This window comes from Cornus florida, unplaced genomic scaffold (genome assembly GCF_030987335.1).
Source record: "Cornus florida cultivar Cherokee Brave unplaced genomic scaffold, ASM3098733v1 CherokeeBrave_3.0.0_Hap2_Chr03, whole genome shotgun sequence".
Classification (NCBI taxonomy): Eukaryota; Viridiplantae; Streptophyta; class Magnoliopsida; order Cornales; family Cornaceae; genus Cornus; species Cornus florida.
This window is the reverse complement of record NW_026775573.1, coordinates 3,543,685-3,560,232: the sequence shown is the minus strand read 5'-3', so window position 1 is coordinate 3,560,232 and position 16,548 is coordinate 3,543,685. Positions and strand designations below refer to the sequence as shown.

At 37.5% G+C, this 16,548-nt stretch overlaps 1 protein-coding gene across 1 annotated transcript; it reads left to right on the top strand.

Moving 5' to 3' along the window:
• Positions 1 to 847: 847 nt before the first annotated feature.
• Positions 848 to 15,986, top strand: LOC132299096 (brefeldin A-inhibited guanine nucleotide-exchange protein 2-like). The gene is made up of 11 exons (XM_059795549.1): positions 848 to 2,415; positions 3,606 to 3,923; positions 4,123 to 4,468; positions 4,568 to 4,990; positions 5,084 to 5,376; positions 6,362 to 6,635; positions 10,764 to 11,269; positions 11,398 to 11,719; positions 11,898 to 12,279; positions 12,436 to 13,121; positions 15,081 to 15,986. Exons 1-11 carry the CDS (start codon positions 1,217 to 1,219, stop codon positions 15,690 to 15,692), a joined length of 5,361 nt encoding a protein of 1,786 aa, XP_059651532.1. The 5' UTR covers positions 848 to 1,216; the 3' UTR covers positions 15,693 to 15,986.
• The last annotated feature ends 562 nt before the right edge of the window (positions 15,987 to 16,548 follow it).

Sequence of the window (16,548 nt, the reverse complement as noted above, 5' to 3'; positions counted from 1 at the left end):
TACTATTTTAATGCCTGCATTTATAAAACATATATGGTTTTTATATTTTTATTACATTTAATTACTTTTAAAAAAGACATTTTACAAGATTATGCAACACAAATCTATCAATCTTTAACAGTCAAGTTTTTATGTTAACTTGAGCAACAAATTCGATTAAAGCATTATTATTCCATTAATGCATAGATCAATAAAGGTCCTATTTGTGAATCAAAACATTTGACCATGAATAGGATCCCGGCATTGAAATTGTGAGTCTGAAACATAAAATTGGTGCGCGCTTTATTTTGAGGCAACTTTGTACATCTTAAATATTTATATTATCATTAAAGTATGTGATACAGTATTATCTTTATCTCTTTTTAAAGTGAGAATTATAAGCTTCAAGTCTCTCTAGAGTGGGAGTTTATTAGGAGGAAAACGTATAAAAAATAAAAAAAAGATTTAACTTGAAGTAATAAGTTAAAAGGATGTGTAGTTGAAATGTTTCGCACCAAAAAAAATAATAATAATAAAAAAAGAAAAAAAATTGTATATTATAAAACTAAAAAGCCTCAAATAAAATATTTTCAAAATCTCTTCATGTGAACCAACAATACAGAAGCTTAAGCTTTGTGTGGTGCTACATACTTAAATCCATGAACTTCTCTATTTGGATTTAAAAATGTGAGAATTCAAATTCGCAAATTAGACCACTCTATCTTATTTAATGAAGGCTACTTTGATATCAATTATAATCCGTTGAGCTTTTGCAATTGATACCTCATACACGTGGCCACAATCTTTCTCATTTGGATTCAAAATGGGACAAGAAGCCAGCATTGCATTGCTTATATTTAACCCTCCCGCGATTGGTGCACTATTACATAATAGCAATTTTTAATTTTGAAGTTGCTTCATTTTCCGAACCCAAAAAAAAAAAAAAAACTAATATTGAACCAACAGAGAGCGAAGGGTATTTTAGCCATTATAACACCTGGTAAACTCGGACTTTCGACCAGGAAATAACAGACGGCGGACGCGCTCTGCAGTTTCTTCTCTACCCCTTCTCCTCTTCCCCCCCTCTCTCTCTCTAAACGAACTTCAAACTACTACGTTAATCCACTGATTCGATCTCTCACTGTAACCACCCCTACTGAGCTCATTAAAAAGACTAAAAAAACCCTCAAGAACTCCTTAATTTTCAGTTTCCATCGAGATCTCTCACCCCTCGGGAATGGCTTCTTCGGAAGCCGATTCCCGTCTGAATCAGGTCCTTATCCCAGCCCTAGAGAAGATCATCAAGCAAGGCTCTTGGCGCAAGCACTCCAAGCTCGTCCACCAATGCAAATCCCTCCTCGAGAGACTCACTTCGACGGAGAAGCCACTTCTCTCTCCCACCTCCCCCGACGACCAATCAGAGCCCGACACCTCATCTCTCCCCGGCGTCCTCGGCCCCACCGCCGAATACTCCCTCGCGGACTGCGACTTCATACTCACCCCAATAATCAACGCCTGCAGTTCCGGCAACGTCAAGATCGCTGATCCCGCCGTCGATTGCATCCAGAAATTGATCGCCCACGGCTACCTTCGCGGCGAGGCGGACCCCGCCGGAGGCCCCGAGACGAAGCTGCTATCCAGACTGATCGAATCGGTGTGTAAATGTCACGATTTGGGCGACGAGGCAGTTGAATTGCTGGTGCTCAAGGCGCTGTTATCGGCGGTGACGTCGGTATCGCTGAGGATACATGGCGATTGCTTGTTGCAGATTGTGCGGACTTGTTACGATATATATTTGGGGAGTAAGAATGCGGTGAATCAGACGACGGCGAAGGCATCTCTAATTCAGATGCTGGTGATTGTGTTTCGGAGGATGGAGGCGGACTCGTCTACAGCGCCGGTGCAGCCCATTGTGGTTGCGGAGCTGATGGAGCCGGCGGAGAAGGCAGAAGCTGACGCCAATACGACCATGTTCGTTCAGGGTTTCATAACTAAGATTATGCAGGACATTGATGGGGTGTTCAATCCGGCAACGCCGGGGAGGGGTGCTGGGTCGGGAGGGAGCCACGACGGGGCATTTGAGACGAGGCCGACTGTGGAGTCTACTAATCCGGCGGATTTGTTGGATTCCACGGATAAAGATATGTTGGATGCCAAGTATTGGGAGATTAGTATGTATAAGACAGCATTGGAAGGACGGAAAGGGGAATTGGCAGACGGAGAGGCAGAGAGGGACGAAGATTTGGAGGTTCAGATTGGGAATAAGTTGCGGAGAGATGCATTTTTGGTGTTTCGAGCTCTCTGTAAGCTATCCATGAAGACGCCGCCGAAAGAGGCATTGTCAGATCCACAGTTGATGCGGGGCAAGATCGTGGCTTTGGAGTTGCTCAAAATTTTGTTGGAGAATGCAGGTGCTATCTTTAGGACCAGTGAAAGGTACTTCTATAACCCGCAGATCTATGTGCTACATTGTGCTAGTTTGTGTTCATTTCGTTAAATGTTTGGTGACTTTTCCATGTTATGAATGTAAGTAGCATTCTGGGATTTTCGCCCTTTGTTGGTAAATTAATCATAGCTGTAGAATTACCGATGCAAATCTACAAATGAACTCTAAAAAATTCATCTTTCTTGAGTTTTGTTGATTAGTGAAGAATTATATGTGTATAAGTGATTTATCATCCTCCAAATGAAATGAAGACATCTTTACAGGGCTTTAACTGTCTTTCCTTAATTATAAGTGTTCAAGATTTAAATTTCAATTATATGTATGATATCTAAACCATGTTCGTAAATGAAGTGGAATCTTGAAATTTAGTATGATATAAAAATATTTGAATGTAAAAAATATACTGGCATTTCAGGCGTTCTCAGTTATGGACTAAGGCCATTGCTTAGTACAATGCCAGATCTTAGGTCATCAAGTATGGAAAGATGGGTTGAGTTCATGAGGAGATACTTCATGCAAAATAATGTCAATAATTAGGTTCATAATCTTCCCAACACCCTGCATAATAGGGATTCAATGTTGTGAAATGACCACTTTTTAGTTGTTTATAAAGTTTTTCAGATTGAATTTTTGGGTTATTAAAAAATGCTCAGGGACAGGTGAGTTGGAGAGTAGTTGTTGGCTCATTGTGGTTGATGGGGGATTGAATTATGTGACGGGCTAGTAATTTGGAACTTGTGCATATTCAAATTTGCTGTTCAGCAGATCATGCTTGCTTCGATGTTGAATCATTGCCTATGAGCAAACAGTTCTCACCAGGGGTGGGGCTACACATATCTATAAAATATCCATCTTAAAATTCCTTTTTTCGCCATCAGAAACTAAGGCGTCTAAAAAATATTAAGGTGTTCCTGTATATACAATTTTGATTTTAATACAGTGCCACCTTACAGGAGACAAAAAGAAGCAAGCAAGCTGGCTCCACCTTACTATTTTATGTGCACAATGATAGTTCTATTGTATGATTCAACCATTTATTTAATTTTTTATTTGATTTTTTTTTAATACTCTTACTTTCCAGCTATACTTTGCAACAAGGCTAAGTTTCAGTTTTTAATTTCTACTAATCAAGTCCCTTGATTATGAATTCAGTCTTCTGAACTTTCTTGTGGTGAAACAGATTTCTAGGTGCCATTAAGCAATACTTGTGTCTTTCGTTATTGAAGAACAGCGCTTCGACCCTTATGATTGTTTTCCAGCTTTCTTGCTCCATTTTCATTAGTCTGGTGTCAAGATTTAGAGCTGGATTGAAGGCAGAAATCGGAGTATTTTTTCCTATGATTGTTCTAAGAGTTCTGGAAAATGTTGCTCAACCTAATTTTCAGCAGAAGATGATAGTACTTCGGTTTCTTGAGAAGCTCTGCGTTGATTCACAAATTTTGGTAGACATATTCATTAACTATGATTGTGATGTCAATTCATCAAACATATTTGAGAGGTATCTATGTTCAAGCTTTTGTTGTTCAAACTTGGTTTATGATTCAATTATGCCAAAAAATTGAAATAAATTTTTAAAATTTGATAGAACAGCTCTTTTGGCACATTATTTGCCTTCTTAATAGATAGAGCATGTTGGAGTGAGTTTGATTTGGTCAGGTTTTGTGTATGTTTCCTATTTGCTATCTTTATCCTTACAGAATGGTCAATGGACTTCTTAAAACTGCTCAAGGTGTCCCGCCTGGTGCTGCTACAACGTTGCTGCCACCTCAGGATGCGACCATGAAACTTGAAGCTATGAAGTGTTTAGTGGCTATTTTGAAATCAATGGGAGACTGGATGAACAAACAGTTGCGCATTCCAGATCCTCATTCTATAAAGAAATCGGAAGTGGCTGAAAACAGCCATGAACCTGGAAGTCTTCCGATGGCAAATGGATATGGAGATGAGCCTGTTGAAGGACCGGAGTCTCATTCCGAAACCTCCAGTGAAGTTTCTGATGTTTTGGCAATTGAGCAGCGCCGGGCTTACAAGCTTGAACTTCAGGTAAATAAAGATTGAAGTGCTTTCAGTGCAAACAGTTATTTTCTCTGACTTGTTTCATTTGGATTTTGCCCATGGGATCTAATGTAAAATTCATGGCAGGAAGGTATATCTCTTTTTAATCGGAAACCAAAAAAAGGAATTGAATTTTTGATAAAGGCAAATAAAGTGGGGAGCTCACCGGAAGAGATAGCAGCGTTCCTGAAAAATGCATCTGATTTGAACAAGACTATGATTGGTGATTACTTGGGGGAAAGGGATGAGTTATCACTGAAAGTAATGCATGCATATGTGGATTCCTTTGAATTCCAAGGTATGGAGTTCGATGAGGCAATCAGGGCCTTTCTACAGGGCTTTAGGTTGCCTGGTGAGGCACAAAAGATAGACCGTATTATGTTGAAGTTTGCTCAACGTTATTGCAAATGTAATCCCAAGGCTTTCACCAGTGCAGACACTGCATACATCCTTGCTTACTCCATTATTATGCTCAATACTGATGCTCATAACCCTATGGTTAAGAACAAGGTATACCATAACATTCATTTGAACTGATTGGATAATTAACACATAATTTTAATGAAGTTCTTTTTGTTCCTTTTTTGTCATGAAAATATGTAGATGTCTGCTGATGATTTTATAAGAAATAACCGTGGTATAGATGATAAAAAAGATTTACCCGAGGACTATGTGAGATCATTGTTTGAACGGATATCAAGAAATGAGATCAAAATGAAAGATGACGACTTGGATCTTCAACAGAGGCAGTCCATAAACTCCAATAGAATTTTAGGCTTGGACAGTATATTGAATATTGTGATACGCAAGCGAGGAGAAGAAAATCGTATGGAGACCAGTGATGATCTCATGAGACACATGCAAGAACAATTCAAGGAAAAAGCTCGCAAGTCTGAGTAAGATTAAATTACTCTTCTTATGCTACAAATTTATGATTGCTTTACCTGCTGCTAGTTACAATTACTTGTATTTCTAATAAGGCATACAACTGAACTAAGCCTATCCCAATTACTTAGAGTTTGCATTAGAACCTTTATGCCATTCTGCTCTTTTTTGGGCCATATTGTATGTTAATTCATGAGGCATTGGTTCTTTTCTCACTGCATAAATCCATGTCTTCTTGATTCTCCCCTTTGTCCTTGCAGTGCCCTGGAAAGAAGCCATACCATTTCTTGCTGCTCTAGTCATCTCTTTTTTTCACATGAACAAACGGTTAATTATTGCATGATTTTAAATAATGGTATTGCTATTGTTATTATTATTACTATTATTATTATTATTCACTTGTTTCTCTCAAAAGGAGTGACTTGGTTCAAGTTGAGGATGTCTTAGAACAAGAGGAAGGGCAAAAAGTGTTGAACTACCAATTATTCCAAAAGCTTAAAACTGTTGAGTGGGTCCAACAATGTATATCAAACTCCACGCCCTCCCTCATGACCAACCCCGTCTTGCACTTGGTGAGACAAACAAACCAAACTAACAAAGTTGAAACTTACTAAAGTATGGAACTAATGTATTTATGGAGACTTAGACCCAAAACCTCCCAAAACAAAATCTGTGAGACCATGTTAGAATACCAATTGCTCCAAAAGCTTAAACTGTTATAAAATGGACCCAACAATGTATATCAAGCTCCAACAAAAAGAAAATGAAATGATGCTGAGACAAAAGGTGTGATTGCCAAAGACTGAGTGGAAGATTTTGCTCTAAATATGGATGTATGGTGTTTATAGAAATCATGTAGCTGTGTTCAAGTAGTTGAAGTTGTGGTTTTGTTGAGCCTTTTTTTTTTTCCTTCACATGCTGACTGTCAAGTTTAATATTTCATTTTGACTATGCTAGATTTTCCTCTTGATATCTAAATGATTTGGTAATTTGTAGGTCCGCTTATTACGCAGCAACAGATGTGGTGATCCTTAGATTCATGATTGAGGTTTGTTGGGCTCCTGTATTGGCGGCCTTCAGTGTTCCTCTTGACCAAAGTGATGATGCAGTAGTAATAGCCCAGTGTCTTGAAGGCTTCCGTTATGCAATCCATGTTACTGCAGTAATGTCTATGAAGACACATAGAGACGCTTTTGTGACTTCACTAGCAAAGTTCACTTCCCTTCACTCACCTGCTGATATCAAACAAAAAAACATAGATGCCATTAAGGTTGGTATAAAATGTTTTCTCATTTACTTGAATACTTGACAAGAACAACCTAGAATGTTTTACTGTGAGGGTTCCTACTGGGGCTTTTGTGATGTTAATAATGAATCCTATGTTTTAAAATTGATTTCCTTCGATAGAAAAGATCCCTTGCATTTGATGGTCGTAGTCTTGTAGAAGACTATAATCTCTTTCAGTAATTTTCTTGTATTTTCTTTACCATAAGAAAAAACTGCAGTATTTTACTGCCCTCTTCTATTGTTTTGTGAGTGGGATTTGAAGTCATTTATTATTTTATTGTCAAAAAACACAATTACATTACAAAGTGGAAAAATAACACGGGATTACAGGAACAAGGAAGCATCATTCATGGAACAAGGGTAAGAAGAGGAAAGAAGGTACAAGAAAGCAGAAAACATGAACAAACACCTGGACAAACTTAATTAGGGTCATACAATCTATTAAAATGTTCAATAGTTTCTGCCCTCAAATGGCTGCCTTGAGGATTCTATATAAGTCTACATCAATCACTCTAGAAAATCCCAAAAGCTCCCTAGTCAAATGAGCAATTTTTTTTTTTTTTTGATAAATCTGAGTCAAATGAACATGGAGTGGTGGGCAGCCCACTTTACACCTTTTATCCATCTAATATCAACTGAGGATCACCTCAGCAAGCATACTTTTAACCCATAGAATGGGTGTCTTGAATGTCTTTCAAAAGAGCCAAAATCTCTACTTTGAGCGAAGAAAGAATAGGATGGTATAATATGCTTACATGTTATGAATATGATTAGACCACAAACCTTCATGATGAATGCTCAAGTTAGTAAAAGACAATCCTACACTAGCCTATAGACTTAAAACCACTATCATCATTTCCTTGATCCCACTCGAGCCTAGAGATTTCAAATTCACCGTTTCCATATACCAAAGTCTCATCTCATACTCTTACTGAACAAAGTGTAGTGGTTTCTTCAGTGTGATGACCACATAGAATATTTTTCAGTACAATAGAATGTGTTTCACTAAGGTCCCTTGAAAAGATCCAAAATCTCAGCTTTAATAGGAGAAGAAAAGGTGTGATAAGTTTATATACAATGAAAATGTTTGAATGGTTTCTCTCTGATGTCCAGATATTTGCTATAATTTTTACCACGAAAGCTCAGGTTAGCAAAAAATGATCCTAAGCTAGTGTAGAGATTTGATTCACTGTTTCTAATTGAGGTCCTTTATCAATATTATTGTTGAAGAAAGTGAGTGGCTTCTCCAGTATAGGGACGATATCTCATGGGCTTTATTCTAATTTTGTAATGAATCTAAAGTTACCATGAAATTATGACAAAGGGAGCAATAGAGAATGGGTTTTTCCTTGTATTGATTTCTTTGCTTTAGTCAATGGATACTGCTCTGTAATTTATTTGTCTGTTACAATTAATGACCACTTGTTGATTTATCTTCAAACTTAGGTAGGAAGGAGAACTTGTAGAAACTCCTCTCTTCATTTTTTTCCTAGTTGATACTCACCCCCTCTCCCCACTCTTCAAGGAATTGTTTGCACCCAAGAAGATTCAAACCTTAGACCTGATACTTCTGAAGGGACCAGGGCAAGTTCTTACCCACTTGAGCCAACCCCTTGGGGTTTCTCTTCATTTTCTTTGCAACATCCTTCGAAAAGGCGTCTAATACTGAATTTATTTGGACACCGTACACACACACACACACACACACACATGTATATAGATAAGCATTTTGCAGGTAAGTTCCAAAAGGAGACACAAACGGTTTAGACTGGACATACACAAAATCTATATCCTTGTATCCCCAAAAAATCTACAAAAAGGATCTGTTAAAACAACTTAAAATTATTTTTTGCAACCCAAAAACAATTAACTTGGATGAGGTGTTCTAATTTCCAAACTGGCAACTTTACCCCTTGAATGAATCAGCTTTTCCTTCAAACTCTGAAGACGTCGCAGGTGGCATAATGAAGTTGCCTGGCACACTGCTCTGACTTGCCTACCAATTCGGCATCCAGGCAGCTCGTCAAGGCCTCAGACGCAGAGGTGGGCATCAGCCACTGTACAAACAAAAAATTGGCATAGCTTACAAATTTGTCTGCACCGGGTAATGATACAAACTGTTCACAGATTCCTCATCCCTCCCATAAATACAAGTATGCAACATAATTTGTTTAATTTTAGTGAAGGCATTTGAGGGGGAACCTTTGCGCAACGGTAAGGTTGCTCACCTGGAGGTCACGAGTTCGAAAAAAATATTTCACAAAAGGAAATAGCGTCTTTGCATTCGGAGGTAAGGCTGCATACATCTGACCCTCCCCAGACTCCGCAATGGCAGGAGCGGAGCCTCGTGCATTGGGTTTGCTCTTTAGTGAAGGCATTTAGCAGTTTGATACCCTAAATTTTGAGGATGGCATGCTGAGGGGGTTTGAGACTGGGGCAGTCAAGGGAACTCCTTTGCTAGTTGTCCGCTTACTTTCTGCGGATGAAACTAGTATTCTGATCAGCTGATGTAACTCATATCTGTGCTTTTACATGTTAAGAAATGTATTGGTTGAGGGTAGATTTAGGGTAGAGTTCTGTTTTGGTGTGTGAGGTGGATGATGATAGCAGATTGGCAGTATGTCTGGGGTGTTGGGTTGTGTCTCTTTCAGTTACTTGGGGCTCCCCCTTGCCTCCTCCTTTAAGCTTAGGTGGTTTGTTATTCAGCATGGAACATTTTGAAAGGAAATAGTTTGGTAGGAAGAGGTAATATATATTAAGGAGACATACTTGACTGAGGCTGTGGCCTTAAATAGAGTAGAATGGAAACATAGGATTCATGTAGCGGAGCCCAAGTAGTTGGCAAAAAGGCTTGGTTGTTGTTGTTGTTATACTTACTTTTATAAAAAGTACTCTTATGTTATCTATTTTACTGGCTTATGTTTGTATTCTCGATTCCAGTCCCAATGGCTCAAGAATGATTTTCTTTGAGGGCACTGGGAATGAGTTCAAATATCACCCGGTTGATTGGGCCATTATTTGTTCTCCAATGAAAGCTGGAGGGTTGGGAATCAGAAACTTAAGCCTCTTCAGTCAAGCTCAAATGGTGAAGTGACTTTGTAGAGGTATTTAGAGGAATGGGATAGCTTATGCTGGAGATTGATTGAGAAATATGCGAGTATTTTTTTTTGGTGGGGGGTTATGATTGGCATGAGAGACAGACTTGTAAATTAGTATTTCCTACGTGATGAGAGTGTGGGAGTCTATTAGGAAAGGGTGGGTTGGATTCTCTTAGCATATTATATTCAGAGTATGAAAGGATTTGAGTTAATTTTTGGCATGTTCATTGCTGCTGCTATTTCCTCTAGAGTCGTTCCCATGCCTGTTTAGCTTTGTAGTGGATAAGGATGCTATGGTAGTGGATGTTCTAAGATGGCAGCAGCAGTTCTGGCATGGGACGTTAACTGGAGCATCACATTATTGGTGGATTTAGGTGATAGTGCTTTTTTAGCGTTACTTTTTTGACTTCTGAAATAGACATCTGAAATTGTCTGATTTGATGTTGAGTCTGTTTCACTAGGATAGGAGGCTACTTCAGCTTCAATATAATGTTATGCTGTGTAAAAAAATGAGCGATTTTATGAGGAGGAGAAAGAAAGGGGTACAAATATTACTGTAATTGTAGTCCTGGCAAGAGGAGCATTGTTGGGATTTTTTAGCCTTTAAAATACATTTACATCACTTAAAGAACCACTCCCAAACTTAACAAGTGTAATAGATTCAGAAAACTGACCATGCTTGCTCCATTATTATATTAATGTCTGAATATGGTATTCTCAATGACCGGGCAAGGTATTTGTTTATTTTTATGATTGTGATAAATAAAAAATAAAAAAAAATTATTTGTGGATAATAAATGTGTTGAAAGAATCACATCATCAAAACTTTAAGATTGAAAAAGAATGGTTTCTATAATTATTTATGGTCTACTTACTGAGAACTGCTTTATGGATAGTGACCATGTAAACAAGATCTGTAGTTAAATTGAATTGTGTAATGATCTCTTCAACTCTAAGCTAATGGCCATTTGTTTGTGGATCTGACATTGTGATTGGCATTCTTTAATCAACAGGCAATAGTTACAATTGCAGATGAGGATGGGAATTACTTACAGGAAGCCTGGGAGCATATTTTGACATGTGTATCCCGATTTGAGCATTTGCATCTCTTGGGAGAGGGCGCTCCTCCAGATGCTACTTTTTTTGTGACCCCTCAGAGTGATTTAGAAAAATCTAGACAAGCCAAGTCAAATGTCCTTCCTGTTCTAAAAAAGAAGGGACCTGGGAAGATTCAGTATACAGCTGCTGCTGCGAGAAGGGGTTCGTATGATAGTGCTGGTGTTGGTGGCAATGCTTCGGGTGGGCTTACATCTGAACAGATGAACAATTTAGTCTCTAACTTAAATATGTTGGAACAAGTTGGAAGCTCTGTAATGAGTCGCATATTTACTAGGAGTCAAAAGTTGAATAGTGAGGCGATAATTGACTTTGTTAAAGCTCTCTGCAAGGTCTCTATGGAAGAACTGCGATCTACATCTGATCCACGGGTTTTCAGCCTTACGAAGATAGTTGAGATTGCGTATAAATCATCCCATTTCCATCTTGTTACTACCTTGAGCATACGTTATTGATGATTTAATGTTGCTATATTGATGCTGCTTTCCAGTAATTGTTTAAAATATTAATTTGATTTCTTCTTTTGAACAGGCACTATAACATGAATCGCATCAGGCTTGTGTGGTCAAACATTTGGCATGTACTCTCCGATTTCTTCGTGAACATTGGATGTTCTGGAAACCTTTCAATTGCAATTTTTGCAATGGATTCTCTACGCCAGTTATCAATGAAATTCTTAGACCGTGAAGAGTTGGCTAATTATAATTTCCAGAATGAGTTTATGAAGCCTTTTGTAATTGTTATGCGCAAGAGTGGTGCTGTCGAAATCAGAGAATTGATCATCAGATGTGTCTCTCAAATGGTTTTATCTCGTGTCAATTATGTTAAATCGGGATGGAAGAGCATGTTCATGGTATAAAACCTTTATGATCTTATATTTTTATGTTAATTTTTTTCTTGGTGTCATTATGATGGACTGAGTGGGGGTTCTGGTTTTAGTCTGTCATTTTGATTATCAATTTTATGTGCTTGACTTTCATGCTTCACATTGTGAATATTTTCTTTTTCTTTTTTGACTATGTATTTTCCAGGTCTTCACAACAGCAGCTTATGATGATCACAAAAGCATTGTACTCTTGGCCTTTGAAATAATTGAGAAAATTGTTCGAGACTATTTTCCATATATTACTGAGACTGAAACCACGACCTTTACTGATTGTGTAAATTGCCTGATTGCATTCACCAATAATAGATTCAGCAAGGATATTAGTCTCGATGCAATTGGTTTCCTTCAATTCTGTGCGGCAAAGCTTGCTGAAGGTGATCTAGGCTCATCATCAACAAACAAGGACAAGGAAGGTTCCGCTAAAATTTCTCTTCCTTCACCTCATAAGGATAAAGACGGGAAAGAAGACCACAGGGAGTTGACAGACAAGGAAGATCATCTCTATTTCTGGTTTCCATTGTTGGCTGGTAAGAAAAGTGTGTAAATTGGTTTTCATTGTACAAAGAATATTGAATTGATTGAGAATCAAACTTCATCTCCTTTTGCTATCCTTCTTTATAATTCTATTCAATTTTATGTGCCCGATTTGTTAATTTATAATAGTGTTTCTTCTCTTTGCCCAGGATTGTCGGAACTTAGCTTTGACCCCAGACCTGAAATTAGAAAGAGTGCCCTGCAATTCCTCTTTGATACTTTACGCAATTATGGTCATCTTTTCTCTCTACCTTTGTGGGAAAGGGTGTTTGAATCGGTCCTGTTCCCAATATTTGACTATGTGAGGCATGGTATTGAACCTTCAGGTGGAAATTCACCTGGGCAGGGGACTGATAGTGACACAGGAGAGCTTGATCAAGATTCATGGCTCTATGAGACATGCACATTGGCCCTCCAACTAGTTGTAGATCTTTTTATTAAATTTTACAGCACTGTCAATCCTTTATTGAGGAAAGTGCTGGTGCTATTGGTAAGTTTTATCAAGCGTCCTCACCAAAGCCTTGCTGGTATTGGTATTGCTGCATTTGTCCGATTGATGAGCAGTGCTGGGGCTTTCTTTTCTGATGATAAGTGGCTAGAAGTGGTTATGTCCCTAAAAGAAGCAGTTAACACAACATTTCCTGATTTCTCCTATATTTTAGATGTAGATAATATGGTTAGAAGCCATGACGAGGCTTCAAGTAGAGAAAATGATGGAGAGGCTACTGCATCTGATACGCTTGACGACGATTCAGAGAGCCTAAGGAGACACAGTCTCTATGCTGCTATTTCTGATGCTAAGTGCCGAGCTGCTGTACTACTTTTATTGATTCAGGTAGTTACATATTACTTTAGTTTCAGATATTGTGAAATGTTCTTTCTTGATGTACTTATAATCATATTTATGACTAACTAAATTTATCCAGTATAGTAGGTCTGTGTTGGCATTCTTAAGTTATCTGCTTTTAGCCTTTTATAAACCGAGCCACTATGATTATATGATGTAGCCACTGGATTTGTTGAACTGTTGAAGGTAGGCCTATGGTCTAGGTTCAATAAAGGATCTATCACTTGAATTGGAGTGATTATAGCTAAAGCTTGGGAAAGAAACTTCATAACGATTCCGCTTGAAAATGGAATTTACATGGAGCTTGGAAGCAAATAACCACTTAAGCATAAAGAATGTTAATTTTTTAATTGAGGAGATCATTGACGATCTATGATGCGCTGCAGGCGGAGTATGAGAATTATTGATCATTTGACCTAATTGTGTTCTTAAAATTTTATTTCATTTTGATTGCTGTAGCTGTTGTAGTTTAATTTATGAGGTTGAAGCTGGTAAATGCTACTTGGATTGTCAAGGGACTTAAAACTCAATACGTGTTTTAAATTATAGTAAAACTAGATGTAAAATGATAAAGCAGTCAAGATTTAATGTGGATAATTTTCATTTTCTGGGCTCAGTTATAGATAATGATCGAATAAACAGAGAGGATCTTATGCATAGAATTATTATGGGATGGGAGTGGACTCATAAAATGATTTATGATGAGCATATTCCTATGAAACTGAAGGTGTTACTTATAAGAGGATTATACTAGTAGCTAGGTTTTATGAGCCAGAAATGCTAGGTGGTGTAAAAGAAAAGTCTTCAATAAATGGCCGTGGTTATGTTGATTTGAGTTTGTAGCAAGACAAAAGGGACTATATTGGACTAGAACAAATTTGTGAGATGTTGGAGTTAGGCACCAGTTGGGGACAAGCTGAGAGAAACTGGTTAAGATGGTCTAGGTAGAAAGTGTTGCAGGGCTGTTTTCAATGGCAAAATGGACGTGCATTGATGTAGGATGGAAATAAAAAAAAAAAAAAAAAAAAAAAAAATTGTACGGAATAATTTAGGAAGTCATAAATTGAGCACCTATAAATATCCAGAACCTGTTTTGTAATTGTAAAAGCGCAATAGCAATTCAACAAGTTGGCAATGATGCCAGAATTTAAAAGTCTCAAGTACTTAGAAATATAGATGCATGGTCATTGGCCATGTCTATATAGTGAATGAGTAATGCTTCCCAAAAGAGATGAAAAAGTGGCAAAAACAGGCATGTAAATTCAGAAGTCCAGGGCTGTAAGTTACCGAGCGTACTTGGCTTCGCCTTTGCTTAGTGCGTGTTGAGTAGAGGCTCTGGGTGTACTTGAAATTGTGTTCTAAATTTAATATTTTATTTCACTCTTTTTTTAGTTCGAATGTTGTGCAAAAAAAGTTACAACTATTAGAAACTTTGAACTTTGTTAGTTTTATGGAGTTGAAGTCTCCTCATCCTTTGTACTTTCCTCTCTTTAATGTATAATTTATTTCCTTTTAAATTTGACATAGGAACATTATATGCATGACTAGCCTTTGATGGTCTAAATAAAAACTTATATTTAATGTAGAAGTTATTATTCTCTCGAATAATGCACATCACTTAATTACCATCATCATTGTCATTACGTAAATAGTGGGTTTGCTCGTCTCAGTAACTTTTTAATTGAGACTGGGACAGTTGTACTCATGAGACGAGGCCTGCCATATTTGTATATATTCTTCCCATCCAACACGTGCTGGTGTGCATTACAAGCACAAAACACACAAAAGACCAGAAAGACAAAAAAGAAATAGATTGAAAAAAACTTATTTTGAGTAAAATGAGCGAAAATTTACAACTTCCAATCTTAGCCAGAGTCTCCATTATAATTTAGCTACCATATTAGTTTTCAGAGCATTGGAAATGAGCCTTGTCATTGAATTTTGCAGGCAGTGATGGAGATATACATGATGTACAGAGCTCAACTTTCGGCAAAAAACACCTTAGTCCTCTTCAATGCTGTGCATGCTGCGGCATTTCATGCTCACAAGATAAATAGTAATGCTACTTTACGTTCAAAGCTACAAGACCTTGGCCCTCTGACCCAAATGCAAGATCCTCCATTGTTACGGCTCGAGAATGAGGCTTATCAAACCTGCCTTACATTTTTACAGAATCTTACACTGGATAGGCCTCCAAGTTACGAAGAAGCTGAAGTGGAGTCTTACCTTGTTAACCTTTGCCAAGAGGTGCTACAGTTCTATATCGAAATTGCACATTCTGGACAGATGTCCGAGTCATCTCTCAGTAGGCAGCCCCAGTGGTTGCTCCCCTTGAGTTCTGGAAAACGAAGAGAGTTGGCTGCACGTGCACCTCTTACTGTGGCAACCATCCAGGCTATATGTGGTTTAGAAGATTTGTCGTTTGAGAAGAACTTGGTTCGCTTCTTCCCCCTACTTTCAAGCTTGATAAGTTGTGAGCACGGGTCAAATGAGGTTCAGACAGCACTCAGTGAGATGTTCAGCTCATTTGTAGGTCCCATTTTGTTGCGATCGTGTTGATCTGACCTTCACATTCTGAGATGTATGATATTTTTATCCAAGCCTTGCAGTTTCCTTTTTGCTATTTTATAATCAATGTTGGAAATGTAGTTTTGTAGGATATAGAGTGAGTATTGATTTTTGATTGCGAACCGTTTAGAAATTAAATCCATAAATGTTACCAGTAAATTTGAGGATGTACATTAGTCAGGTGTTCTTTGGGCGAATGAGTTTTAGAACAATAACTTGGTGTAAGAACTGCTTATTTATTTTTTCATTAAATTCATAGTTTATTGCTATTTTTATTTTTTTGGACTCTGGTTGTGATGTACCTTTTTGCAGATGGTGGCCGATTTCAAATTTTCAAAGGCCATTTCTTGAACATCGACTCCATAGAAGGATGTTATTTTTATGAGGTGATTAGTGCTGATTGATGTTTAATATTTTGAGTGATTGTGAGCACAAATTGACAAACCCAAAGTTTCTTTTTGATGCCCATCTAAATGGTGAAGTGCAAAAGAATATTCTCCTGTTATATAGTGAAGGTACAAATATTTTCATGTTTGCTAAAAACATGAAAATTGAGCAAATAAGAACATATTTTGACGGTCAATGATCAATTTGTACATCAATTTGTATATATTTTTAAATGAGCAAAGTTTCTTTTTGATGAGCATTTATATGCACATACTAAGATATATACTACTATATATCTATTTTGCACTTTACCATGCAGTTAAATCATGATTCAAACTCATTTGTTCTATGTTTGCCTTGTTAAAAATAATAATAATAATAATAAAATAAATAAATATTCATTTGTTCTATATTTTAATTCATAGAAGAAATGTGTTAAAACACAATTAATGTGTTGAAA